The sequence below is a fragment of the Oryzias melastigma genome, linkage group LG16, assembly GCF_002922805.2.
Source record: "Oryzias melastigma strain HK-1 linkage group LG16, ASM292280v2, whole genome shotgun sequence".
In the NCBI taxonomy this organism is placed as follows: domain Eukaryota; kingdom Metazoa; phylum Chordata; class Actinopteri; order Beloniformes; family Adrianichthyidae; genus Oryzias; species Oryzias melastigma.
Window position 1 is genome coordinate 22121214 of NC_050527.1, and position 13777 is coordinate 22134990.

Sequence of the window (13777 nt, forward strand, 5' to 3'; positions counted from 1 at the left end):
AGTCCTCTGACCAATCAGAAGTCTCGACGGTAACAGGTGTTTTTACACAACCTGCAGTATTTTATTCTGGCCAAAATCGGCACAACCAACGACGTGGCTGAAGTTTGTGTTTTGTAGTCATGTCACAGTGTTTGTTAATCGCTAATGCATCTTCCGCTTTAAGTTCATTTTTCTACATCTAGCGAGAGGTAAGCGGAAAACAAGACATTTCTCTGACGAATTGCTAGCTACGAGCTGTCAGTGAAGCTAGCCGATACTACTAGTGTATTGGAAAACGAATGTAGCTAATTAGGGCCACAAATAATGGCGTTTGAAACTGTTTTTTTTTTTTAATAACACGTTTTTATTTTACCTCAGTTTTTCATCGACATCGCCTAAAAAGACATGACGCAGCTTTGGCTGCAGGGTCCAGTGAGTTGTAGCCAACGTTAGCATGACTGTAACCTCTAGGAACACGACCAAATAAATCGTTTTTAGTATTTAAAAATTGATTTATGCTCAAGATACTTAAGCTAATGCTGTGAGCTATGGTGATACAATTATATGAGACTTCGTTAGCTCATTACATAACACTCAGGTTTAGTGCATCGTTGGACCTTTCTCCTTCAGGGCTACCAGATGTTAACCAACCAAATGTGGAAATAGGAGGATGTTTGTGTCGAAAGATGGTTTTAAAACTTGAGATCAGTCAATCTTAAGAAAACCAAGCAAAAACACATTTTTTTTTAATTTAAAAAAAAAGCATTAAAAGTTTTTTCCTTTCTTTCTGTTTTTGCTCTTTATATTAGTATAAGATTTATACTTATAGGATTTGCTGGACAGCATGAAGAACATTGGACTGAATCTACATGTGTAGTTTGACACAAGTCTACATTGTAGAATAGAAGAAACATGTATTTAACCCACAATGGGGAGATTATCTTGTTACCATAGCTCTATTAAAAAAAAGTAGATAGATAATAAATACAATAAAAAAAATTAATAACAAACTATTGTCCAGTGTCTCTGAGGTGACTGAAGGAGCTTCTCAATGCACCCATGATAACATCCAGAGGATGAGGATGATTGTCTATGATGGATTCCAGTTTCTGTAACATCATCCTCTCTTCCACCACAGTCACACTGGGGATATCCCAGAATGTAGCTGGATTTTTCTCCTTGTTTCTGTCACTCTCCCAGCATCTCACTTCGTTGAAGAGTGCAGATGCAAAAACCGAATCATAAAAAAATGTTTAAAGAGTCCTGCAAATGCTGAAGGACCCCTGTTTTCTCAGCTTTTTCTGCAATCACTGGTTGCTTTTTTGGCTGCATTTTCTTGTTGCCAAATGACAACAGCTGATCATGTAAACTGATGCAACCGCAGATTGCCTCAGATGTGGTGGAAATTTGTGCAAAAAGGACCATTGCAATCATTACGTGTGGAAAAAAATCCATGTCTGTCTATAAAAAGAGTTGGAAAAAACAACAAATAAGCAAACATAGAGCTATGGCAACTGGAAGCCCACCATGGTGTTGAAAAAAAGATAACCCTGTTGTAACTTAACTATTTTATTTTACCAGACATTTACCCACATTTTTATAAACCCTGCAGTTTATTGCAAAAGCATCACTTCAGAAATAATTCATGAATTCACAAGACATTATTAACTTTATGCAACAAGAAATGTGTGATGAAAGTTTGACTCAACTTCTCACTGAATTCATCTATCAAAATGTGCTTTGTGGTTCTTGTAAACACCAGCAGGTGCTTGTGCAGTTTCTTGAACATGTAGAATTGTAATATATCTGTAGACTCAATATGCTTTGACTTTTTAAGATGTACATTTGCTGATTTTATGTGTTTTTGCAATCAATAACTCTTGTGATGCCTTTTTTTTTCTCCTCAGGCCAACTCTACAATTATGGCGTTTTAAAACAGAAAGGGGTCCTTTGGGGGGGAAGGAGGCCTTTCCCCTCAGGTTTGGTGGACTGTTGGATCAGAAGGAGAAGGACGAGTGGTTATTGAAGTTTTTGCATTTTGTAAATGATTAGATGAAAACACTATTTTTGCAAGTTCTGAGATTTTTGTATAAAACACAAGAGTTTTGTATTTATTGAATTTAAGATGCCATTCTGTGCTGCAAACAGCATAGTTTATTTTGAATCCTTGGCCAATATGGTGGACTGAGTCAAGTCCATCAAAGGCCCTGGGGTTGCTAGGGTGCAGTGGAACCTCAACACAGGCACAATTCTAGCACTCCAGTTCATCTCAACTTTATTTTGTTCCTAAACCACACACCACCATTTCCGGGTGGGGGGTCAGAAAGACTTTGTAGTCGAAGGAAGGTTGTTTCACATTGAAAAAAAGTTTGAGGCAAGGATGAGTCTGGCACCTCCAGACTGCACCCCTAAATGCCGGTCCCAACAGCACGCTGACCAGGTTATAGCCGCCTTAACTGGGGGATCTGAGAGGCAACTCAAGGCGTTTCTGACGTCATATTGTCACAATGCAACCACCCTGCGCGACGCCTTTGGCCGCACGGCGCTTCACCTCGCAGCCTCGCAGGGAAAGAAGGCTCTGCTGGAGTGGCTGCTGGAGAGTAAGGGCTCAGACCTGATGGTAAAGGATAAGGAATCTGGCTGGACTGCTCTGCATCGCAGCGCTTTCTATGGACAGATTCACTGTCTCACATCACTCATCAAGGTATAGTTCATATAAATAAAAAAGACATGCTTTTCATTTCTGTTTTCTCCAACAAGAATTTTGATGGCTAAAAATCCTGATGCTTTTGGGCACAAGTTGAACCATTAATAATATTTGTATTTGTTGTGTTTTTTTAAAGCATGGTGGACTTATTTCCACCCAGGATAAAGAAGGTTTTTCTGTCCTGGACCTGACGATGAAGGACCGACCAGCACATGTGGTTTTCAGAGACACTGGTAAGGATAGTAAAAACCTGTTTGGTTTTTCAGTTTAGTTTTTCTTTTGTTCACTTATTTTACTTCTTCAAACCTTCAAGTTGATCTTAAATTCTGCATCCATGTCTTGGTTACATTTGTAACAGTGTTTTGTTCACTTCAGACCCAACAGAAGTGTACACCTGGGGAAACAATACTAATTTTAGTCTCGGCCATGGCAATCAGGAGAGCCGGCAGCACCCTGAGCTTGTGGATGTGTTTGCCAGGTCTGGCGTTTACATCAAGCAGGTAAGCTAACAACCCACTGTTGCTGTGTCATCTCTCAGGAGAGTGGGACTCATTATTTCCTATAATACAGGGCTTCCCTCTTGCTGAAAACCCCACTCATACATTGGTACCTCTTATCACACCTCATGCTATAAGACAGTGCCAACATGTGGGACATCAAACCTGAGAAAGGAAGGAAAATGTTGTATGTATACTATAGATAAGTCACTTGGGTAGAAAAACACTCCCTTCCCATGAGCGCAGCATTACATAACCATTCCTCGAGGGTGCATCAGCATGTTTGAAAAGGCTTTTCCCAAATGGTTGACTTCTATTGGCTTCTACTTTTAAATGCACAGCTGTGGAAATAGTGGGTATATTTTGCATTTTCAAATTAGAATATGTTTGTACAATATATATACCCATGCATACATATATGTGTTTGCTTGTGGTGTTGTTGTGGTTAGCTCTGTGGCCTCACAGTAAGAAGGTCCGGGCTCTCTTACCAGCTTGGTCGTCTGTGTGGTGGTTGGATGCAAATGTGTTTCACGTACTGAGTGTCTGTGAGTGTGGGGTTGTCTATCTGTAGGCCTGCAATGGATTGTTGACCTGTCCAGGGTGTAGCCACCTTTGTGCTGAGATATTTTCCATTCAATCCCCATGATCTTATTAGAATGAAGCAAGTTTGGAAAATGGATGCATATAATCATAACTTGTGTTTTATATGATCTTTCCTGTATAATGTTGATGAGTTTGTCTTATAAATCCTCTCTAAAAATCTCCTGTAACTGTGAACATATTATGCACACATCTCATGGTAACTGAGACGATGTAATAATTGTAGTCTTCTTGAAGCCCTTGTATTTGTTTTGTGCATTTAAGAATTAAAAAATCTGGCTGCTGCTCTTGTTAATGATCTTTAAAGAAACACTTTGAGCCGTACATTTTCTATTCTCTCGCTGACCTCCAGGGATAGTTGTGCAACAAAGTTTCATAGAGCAGATCTGATATCGTGACCAAACAATGACCCAGTGTCCCTGAGTGTTCTCTTTGTCTTCCCAGCCCAGTGCAACAGGTGCTTGAGGTTAAATATTAATTCTATAATGGAGTGTTTTTAATTAAATGACTTGCATTGGCGTGTATGCATGTGTATGAACGTCCACATCAATGGACACTTTGGGAAACATCCTCGCTCTCTATTCAAGGCTTGATGGGAGCGATGTATTAGTAATGATGTTTGCTTTTCCACTTGTGCGCTGCCTTTTATTGATGTAATGTTTTACTGTCACTACTAGAGGTCTTGGCTGTAGGAAATGGAAAAGGTGCACTGCAGCCTGCATGGTGGGGTCAAAGTTAAAGACCCACTCCAATCGTCTTGTGATCCGTTGTAAAAGAGTTTCTAGTGGTCTTATAATTGTGATTATATGTGCCGTTTTCAGGAAGAAAAACAAAACAAACAAACAAAAGAAACGTTTTCTAGGACATAGTTTCTGAAGAGCGACAGGAGTTCATGTAGTAGTATTACATTATATCAAATGGACTAATTCCTGTATACGGTTGATTGGCAAGCCTTTGGAGTTTCAGATGCAAAATAATGTGGGGTCTTGGGATTGTCAGATTCTTCTTTCCATGTTCTTCAAGCCTTTTGTAGGCAGATGATTAATGTTTCTGTTGTCCCATTGGGGTGCTGCTTCTGTAGGATGCTATTGTATTGCAGTGTCATTTATTTGCATTTCAGAACAATTTTTATTTCACATGATGTGTTTTGCATTGTTTCCTGGTATTGGTTTTAATATTATGGCTAACAAATATACTTCTTTGCAAAACAAATAAAAAAATGACGCCCTCTAGAAATCCATGGAACTTCCTGAAGCTCTAAAACAAGAAGTGGCCTAAGTCTTAAAGTGCTGATGGCAGATCTAGGTATTTATTTCCAACTAAAATAACCTGAACTTATTTTGTGTATTTTCTTGTCTGTGTAGACTCATACATCCATATTGATCTCATTGTAATGGTAGGAATCAACAGTCACATAGACTTGGTTTCTCTTTTGTTATTGAAGATGTTTCTTCACCTCTTAAAGAGAAGTACAGGGGTAAGTGAAAGGGGTTATATGCTTCCAGGAGGAAGACTTTTAACACACGAGTTCTCACTCTACAAGTTAGGAGATTCTTAGGTTAGAAAAAAGTCAAAGTGGTTTGGGGTCGTTGTAAGTCATTTGTCTTTAGTATGGGTAAGGGGGGACCCTTATATGATTTTTAGATGGATTAAAGATTGTGGCTGAAGCCACTGCTTCAATTTAGGGAAGGTTTGCACCTTTTTCAACAAAAGTTGCTTCTTTTACACCTGACTGGCCATCCTTTATTCCCTTTGCTAAGTTATGGACTTCAATGGCCTCAGACCTGACTAGTGGTATGTGTCCAGTAGGTGGAGGTGTACCCAATGTAGGGTTTGTTACAGTCCTCTCTGGATTGGACGGAATACACCACATTACTCCGTTGGGGTGCATGGTGGCGTGGTGTCCATAGAATGTTTTTCTCTTTTAGCTTTTGTTCATTCTTGTTATGGTTTCTATTAGGGCTGTCAGATTTGTCGCGTTAAAAACGCATTAATCTGACATGTGCTTGACGCCGACAATTTTTTTGACGCATTAATCGCGGATTTTTCTCATACGTGCCTTTCCATACCGCGCGCGCGGGCGTCCCCCCTTTAACTCATTAGATCACGGGCGGGTCTCCAACCACCGAGCTGCGAGCTAAAACCAGCAGGCGCTAGGACCTGGAGAGCTCCTGCACCCTAACGCGGCTCCGGTTCGCGTCCAGAACCACGTCTGGTGGTACCGGCTCGCGTCCGGCGCCGCGTCCCGAGAGCTGCGGACCCCCGACGTTCTGAACAGCAAGCGCACCGGGGGACGTTTTAAATGTTCTGGAGGTTTAAGTGTGATCCAGCCCCAGCATAGCGGTCTGTCTGCCGGCATATTCATCCGTGAGCTCCGCTGGACACGTCGTTGCATCGAGCTGCAGCCAGAGAACGTGGGGGCAGTAACAGACTGTCAAACTATCCACAGTGTATCCCGCTTTTCTCAAGTCTTTAAGGTTTTAAAAAACAAAAGTTAATTGGAAATGATAAATCTCTATTTCATTTATTACTGCAGTTCAGCAGAGGAGGAAAAGATTTGGTCCTGACAAAAAATGAACATGAAAGTGTTATGGAAATGTTATTCTTGATGTTTTTTATTTTATTTTACTGAACATTGATTTAAGTTTTGAATTTAAAATGCCCTTCACTTGCACTTGGGCTTTTGTTAGGCATTTTATGTTACAGCCTTTTATTGTTAAAGTTTATCTCAATACAATGTTACAAAATAAAGTATTTCTGATTAAAACTATTAATTTTGCCATTCTTGTTTTCATAATTAATGAAGAACTGTTAAATTGTTAAATTGTTAAACTGTTATACTGTTAAATTCCACATTTTTTCCTTTAAAAAAGGCCACATATCAAAATGCGATTAATCGCGATTAAAATTTTTAATCGCCTGACAGCTCTAGTTTCTATTGATCATGGGATTTGAAAAACGTATCACTGGATTCATCATGATGACACTCAAACTCCTTCAGAAGGTTGTTCCAAGAATTCCCAGCTGCGTTTAAAGTCTTCAGTGTGTGGCGTCTGGCCCCCGTGTGAATATAACTGATGTGTCATGCTCTTTGAAGGTCTCAGTCACAGTTTGAGGCCCATGAATCCTGACGTTGTTGTCTCTGAATATGACTGTTCCATCAGGGGCAAAAATTACTCATTGATCTGATGATTTTATTATTCAGCGTGTTCGCTTAGTCAGATGAGGAGTTTTTATCTGGGACATGAATCTTGCCCCTAAACTGACCACATGCAGTAACACCAGATTATAGCCCCGCCCCTACATGCTGCTGTCTTTGTACTCTGTCGTCATCACTTCATTTTTTTTTTCCTGTACATGTGCTCTGCATCCTGGAACTGAGGAAATTAGGCACAGATGCCCTGTTATCACTGTGCTCCCAAGAAAATGAAATCTATTAGTATTTTTTTTCCACTTTTATAACTTTGCTGAAGTGATTTCCTTAGCAACACAACTGTTCAGTCCTAAAACAAAAGTCTCCTGTAATTCATCCACTGCTGACTCTTTTAAGAGACATGACTAAACTCCACCAATGTCTCCGTCCCGGGTTCATAGAAAACATTGGGTGGGATTTTTAATGAGATGTTGATGTTTTTTTTTTTTTTTACGACAAGTTATAACAGCATTTTCTCTTTACTCTGTTTGATCCCCTCCACCCCCTGTAGGTGGTGCTGTGTAAGTTCCACTCTGTGTTCCTGTCACAGAAAGGCCAGGTATTCACCTGTGGGCATGGACAGGGAGGAAGGCTCGGCCATGGAGATGAACAGACTTATCTGGTAGGATTTCTTCTTCGTCTGATGTGCTGAAATGTACAGTGTGCAGACTTTGGCTTCGTATTCCTCATTTTTCTCCTCTGTTTTTAACTTGTCAAGACTCTGACGTTGTAGGTGGAGTGTAGAAGGCCTTCAGTTTTGTGATTTTGTGCTTTTGCTTTAAAACTCCTCTAATATTTATAAAACTGTTTTTCTGGGAACTTTTGGACGACAAGCCTTACAGGAAAATGCGCTTTTAATTTATTCTGAGTCAGATCCTGATATGACCTTTGTGATGCATGATTGATCATTAATTAAAAAAAAGTTATTAAACCCATTTGAACGTCTACTATTTAGAGCCTCGGTGCTGCTGTGTTTGACTTCATCTATACGCACAGAGCCTCATAAACTCCCATTTGATGATGCAAATTTAATAGAGCTGCTTGTTCGCTTCATTTACAATAAGCGTTTGTATGATTTATAGTTGTGGTCAGTAGTTTACTGCAGTAATTGAATTAAGCTCCGCTCTCAGGTATGGAAAAATGAGGAAACCATAAAAGATAAGTCTGCAGAGGCTGTGATTCTATTGTGCTTTCACTTTTGCTTCCAGGTTCCTCGAATGGTGGAGGGTCTCATGTCCCACCACTGCTCCCAGGTGGCGGCGGCTAAGGACCACACTGTGGTGCTGACCGAGGAGGGCTACGTTTACACGTTTGGTCTCAACACCTTCCACCAGCTGGGGTTGACTCCTCCTCCGGCGTCGGCGCACGTTCCTAAACAGGTAAGAAGATCACAACCTTCTGTGGAGCAAACACAGCCCTGTCATTAAAAGACTCAGCTGTAGTTCCCTCTTTCCACCACACTTGTCTGATCTTTATGTATAGGTGTTTGCAAAAATGCTGAAGGGTAGGGTGGTGATTGGAGTTGCAGCAGGAAGGTTCCACACAGTTCTTTGGACCAGAGAGGCTGTGTATACCATGGGCCTCAACGGAGGACAGCTGGGTGAGTCTGCACAGAACACTAGGCTACTTTTCATATGAATAATTTGATTAATCAGTCTATTCCTGATGGGTTAATAAGAAAAGGGCACATTAAAGTGTTAATATTCATGGAGGATTAATAATATGCTCATATTTTATCATTTCTTAGTGGTAGAGTGATGTGGTTTTACAATTTTAAACACTGTGTCATAGTTTAAAACACACTCTATATGCACAGATCTGTTTAGTAGACTATACATTTATATTCAGGTGTATCCACTTTTTTTAGGATACTTGCTTGATCCGAATGGGGAAAAGTGTGTGACGACCCCCAGGCAAGTGTCTGCCCTGCACCACAAGGAAGTTAGCATAGCCAAGGCTGCAGCCAGTGATGGAGCTACAGCAGTCGTGACCCAGAGAGGGGATGTTTATCTGCTGGCTGACTATCAGTGCAAGAAAATGGCTTCAAGGTGAGTTAAAGCAAAGAGTTCATCACCCATCTCTGTGTTCGTGATTCAGAGGATTTTTTTAATTCTTACTTTTGACCTTTTTGACGTTGTACTTCTTAAAAATATTTTCTTCAAAATAAAAGACTTTGATGTGACTCTTGGTTTCGTTTTGTTTTTTTTTTTCTTTCAGGCAGCTTAACATCAAAAAGGTTCTGGTCAGTGGTGGCAGTTTGGACCACAGAGTAGCTCCCCAAGTTCTGAAAGAGGGGGGAGCTGAAAAGGTGTCCATCTTGGCATTAAACGAAGCGGGCAGGGTAAGTAACTATCAGAGAGCAGTGATCAGTTCTCACTATCGCTCAGACTTTTTTTATCGTTTTCTTGTCATATCGAGATCCACCATCTCATTATCAAAAAAAATCCTTTTCTCTTGATAACGATGGTGAGGACTATGCTGCAGCATTCCTCTCTCCCTTTCACACAGTGAGACACAGAGACCTGTTTAAAGTTTCTTTATTTTGTGGTTAAACAACAAAAACAGCAGAAGAAAACACCCCACCAAAGTTGTTTTTAAGTCTATTTATTGATTTATTAGTGGATCTATGCTCCTCAAACACCTCAACTACTTCTCATGCAGCACCCCGCTCCTTTTATTTCTCTAAAACCCCTGATGACAGAACCCAGGGTCGACGAGCTTCTCTGCGTGGTGCGTTCACTGAGCTCCGGACATCCGCAGCAAAACAAAGCAGTTTAACAGAGAATATGTTGAACACCAGACTGATCTATTTATAATTTATCAATTTAATGTCGACATTTTTTCTGAAAACAAAAAACCTGCTTTAAATAAAGTATTGTAACAGACTACGTTGGGCCAAGTGGCTGTTTGGGTTTTCTAATGTCCGGAGCTCAGTGAACGCACCACTCAGAGACACTCATCGGCTGGGTTCTGTCAATCAACCTGTTTGTTCAAGGGTTTTAGGGAAATAAAGGGAGGGGGCTGGTGCATGAGAAGTAATTAAAGCGTTTGAGGATTGTAGATCTGCTAATAAATTAAAAAAAACACTAAAAAACAACTTTTGTGGAGAAATGTCTATAACTGTTTTTGTTGTTAACCTCAAAATTAAGAGACTTAAACAGGTCAGGTGTAAAGTCTTCACAGACTAGCAGTAATGACTGGAAGTATTTACATCAGTAGCTAAACATAGATAAGGAAAATATTTAGTTTTTGGTAAAACTACATAAAACCTAAAAAGCACTTTATATAATTTTGCTTTAAATAGAAACAATAATAGGGAAATATGTATATTTTTATCAAGTCTTATAGACTAAATCAGATGTTATCTAACTGATGCTAGAAAGGAGACAACCATACTGACCAAAACAGCCCTGCCTGTGTGTCGGAGTAAAGGAGACGATGGTGACTAAGACTTGTGTAACTTGAATTCCTCTGGTCTCCATCAGGTGTTCTGCTGGCGGTCCTCCGGCAGCTCTGTGAGACAGTGCAGGTGGGCGTATCCACGTCAGGTTTTCATGTCGGATATTGCTCTCAGCAAAAACGGCATGATGTTTGTGACTCCTGATGGAGAAGGCTTCAGTGGCATGTGGGCTGGAGAACAGAAGAAGTGCGGAGAAAAGAAAGGTGAGGAACATCAGACTTGCTTGTATAACTGATGCTATAAGTCCTGTATTATCACCCTTAAATAAAGTGTGTACAGGCATTTGTGCTTTAGAAAACCTGTTTTGTTTTTTGCAAATTTTGGTGTTTTTAATTAATACAAATTGATTTATTTTACGTTAAAGCTAATTAACAGGGAACCCAAGCAAATATAAAAAATGTGATATTTTCTTTTAACCCACTCTGACTTTTTTTTTTGTTTTTTTTAGATGTCTCTGTAGAGGTTTGCGGTCATTCAGACTCTGGCACGCCATATGAGCGAATCCGTCTGGAGAAGCTCCCTTTTGTCCACAGAGCTGTCGGCATCACCATGGATTCAAAAGGCAGAAATTTTGGAGTGCTACAGGCCGACCCCAGAACCAGGTAGACTTCCTTTTAGTATCAACATAAACAAACAACAGCATCTGTTCAGAATATATGTCTGTCTGTTGGTTCTCTGGAAAATACTACTTTAAATTTGTTGTTGAAAAACCATGTGAAGAAAGAGTTTTTGTCCCATCGAAATATTCAATTTGCTTTAGGTTGAAGGGTTTATGATTTATTTTACAGTGAGGATCAAAAGTTTGGGCATCCCAGGTAAAATGTTAGTTTAATAAATATTTTAACTTTGTTTCTCCTAACTTCCAGCCTATTTGAGGTTCCCAGCATCTCTGCATCCACCTTCTCCCAACACTTCCAGAACCTTCTGGAGGAGGCAGATGAAACAGACAACATCCACGATGTGACTCTGCAAGCTGGCAATCACACCTTCCCGGCTCACAAGTACATCCTGTCCATGAGATCGGACTTCTTCAGGAAGCTGTTTGTGACTGATCACCGCGGAGATGAAGAGGAGCTCGATAAAGAAGTCCGAAGGAGCGAAGATGCTGTGGGCTGCGATTTGCTCATTCTGGAAAAAATCCCTGCAGACATGCTGGAATACGCTCTGCGCTTCATGTACACCGACTCCTGTGAGCTGCTGGTGCACGGAGCCCGGGCCAAAACCTCAGGACTCCCGCCTGCACAAAACCAGGTTGATATTTCTCCCATAAACACTAAACTTCTTCAACACTTGTAAACAAATATGAACTGAAATTGTGAGGTTATAATCATGTCAGGCTGGGCTTGCATTGACCTGGAAAAGCTGTCACCTCTGACTCAGCGCTGCATATTTTATTTCGACTGTGTGTTCTTGGCCAGGATTCAGAGCAGGAGAAGCTTATCAGCAGTCTGCAGGTTTTGGGTCTGAGAGATCGTTCGGCTCTGGAGGTCTATCGTTCCCTGTCCCCTTCCACCAAAGAGGACAACAACAAGGCCAAGAACAAGGGCTCCAAGGCGGGCAAAAAGGCCAAAGGAGGCAAAGGTGACAAGGCCGCAGCCAACGAGGGCGGGGCCAACCCTGTCAAAAGCTTACAGGCTGTTGCTAAAAAGCTGGGCCTGGGGAGCCTGTCGGCACGGTAAGAGATGTTTCACCCGCTCTGAACATGCTACAGTAAGAATTAATGTTTCCTTTCTAACGTCTGTTTCTGTTCCCTCAGACTGGACGGTGTCAAGTATGAAAATGGAAAGATTTCTGTAATGCAGAAGAAGAGCAGCAGCAAACCAAAATTCTACCAGAAGAAATGGTGTGTTGATGAACTAACGGTGGTTTTTGGTTCATATTTATCTTAAAAGACATTTGTCTGCATCATTTACTTAGACTTCTCTGTGTGTTTGCAGCTCTTATCTGTGTGACGTGACTCTGAAATCTGAAGATGGGAAGGAGTTTCCATGTCACAAATCCGTTCTCTGTGCAAGACTTGGTAAACACTTTTTATTCATCATACATTTTACAGTTGCATCTCTAAAATATTTGAATTAGTAAATTTTTATATATTTATATCTGCTACATGTTTTAAACCTTTTGAATATGTGACAGAACGAGCTTCTTTGTGCTTTCTGCAGAATACTTCAGCAGTATGCTGGGGAGCTCATGGATGGAGGTATGCCGCCATGTTTTACTGCTGCATTCCCCAGGCTGTCGCCATTGTTTGACGGCGCGCTCAGCTTCACACTCTATTGCACCTATGTGATCGTTGTGCGTCCCCTTTCAGGCAACTTCCTGCTCGGCACTGGAAATGCCGACCTCATCTGAGATACTGCAGGTCATTCTTGAGTACATTTACACTGACGAGTCCCCCACCATTAAGGGTAAAGTCCTTTTTTCTTTAAAAGTCAACAGTGCTTGTTTTTTTATTTGTGATGGCTAAGAATTTCTCCTCCTTCCCTGACAGAGTGTCAGAATGTGGAGTTTGTGTGCAATGTGCTGGTGGTTGCTGACCAGCTGCTCATCACACGGCTGAAGGAGATGTGTGAGGTCGTCATCACGGAGAACTGTATGTTGTATTCATCTTTTCCTCCTCCAACTGATACCACTTTGCTCTTGGTGTGAATGGAATTCATGTCCTTTTAATGGAGCAAATCAGATGGATTTGAAGGGGAAAAGCAGCAGACTGAATAAATTCACGAGCTTTTAAAAGACTCATTCCAGTCAAAATCACGTTTTTAATGTCCTTTTGTAGCATTCTTCTCATGATGAAGGGCATCAGAATTTAAGATTAAAACTGTATTTTGAAGTGTTTTTTAATTCCAATTGTGATGAATGAGAGCAGATGGAAAAATGTAGTTTGAAAAAGCTCATAGAGACTGAAACAGGGAGAGTAAAGTCTCCTTCCTCCACTCCATTCGGTTGAATGCACTTTCAGATAAATGGATCCATGAACGTCTGAGCTGGAATCTGGACCTAATGTATACGGCTGGGTAGCTCCAACATTGTTTGCCATTTTGTTGCACCACTAATGTTAGGTTGGGGTTGTGAGGGGTTGCAAGCTTGTAAGGAGAGTGTAACCAAAGGGATGATGGGATATCGACTGTTTCGCTAACATCTCAGTGGTGAATTTCTAATGAACTACTGCTGCTCTGCACAAAATTTGTTGTTTTTTAGAAAACAACAGCTTTTTTTGATTTTATCTAAAAATGACATAATCCTTATTAAAAACCACCGGGAACATTTTTACAATAAACCAAAAAATTAGATTCTTGACATTTAGGAAACAGTTTTACCCTTCTTATTAAATCTCACAT

At 40.7% G+C, this 13777-nt stretch overlaps 1 protein-coding gene across 2 annotated transcripts in view; it reads left to right on the top strand.

Annotated features, from left to right (window-relative positions):
• Positions 1 to 13777, top strand: part of ibtk (inhibitor of Bruton agammaglobulinemia tyrosine kinase) — a gene marked incomplete in the record, with an annotated part of 21418 nt that continues 7641 nt past the window's right edge. The window contains 18 exon segments of one of the 2 annotated variants that reach the window (XM_024267395.2): positions 1 to 188; positions 1887 to 2683; positions 2823 to 2919; positions 3062 to 3186; positions 7488 to 7598; positions 8185 to 8355; positions 8459 to 8576; positions 8844 to 9024; positions 9194 to 9317; positions 10462 to 10639; positions 10885 to 11038; positions 11303 to 11687; positions 11855 to 12111; positions 12193 to 12279; positions 12374 to 12456; positions 12599 to 12636; positions 12748 to 12844; positions 12928 to 13029. In XM_024267395.2, coding sequence (XP_024123163.1) covers positions 2360 to 2683; positions 2823 to 2919; positions 3062 to 3186; positions 7488 to 7598; positions 8185 to 8355; positions 8459 to 8576; positions 8844 to 9024; positions 9194 to 9317; positions 10462 to 10639; positions 10885 to 11038; positions 11303 to 11687; positions 11855 to 12111; positions 12193 to 12279; positions 12374 to 12456; positions 12599 to 12636; positions 12748 to 12844; positions 12928 to 13029 — 2632 coding nt within the window. 2 annotated transcript variants of the gene reach the window in all.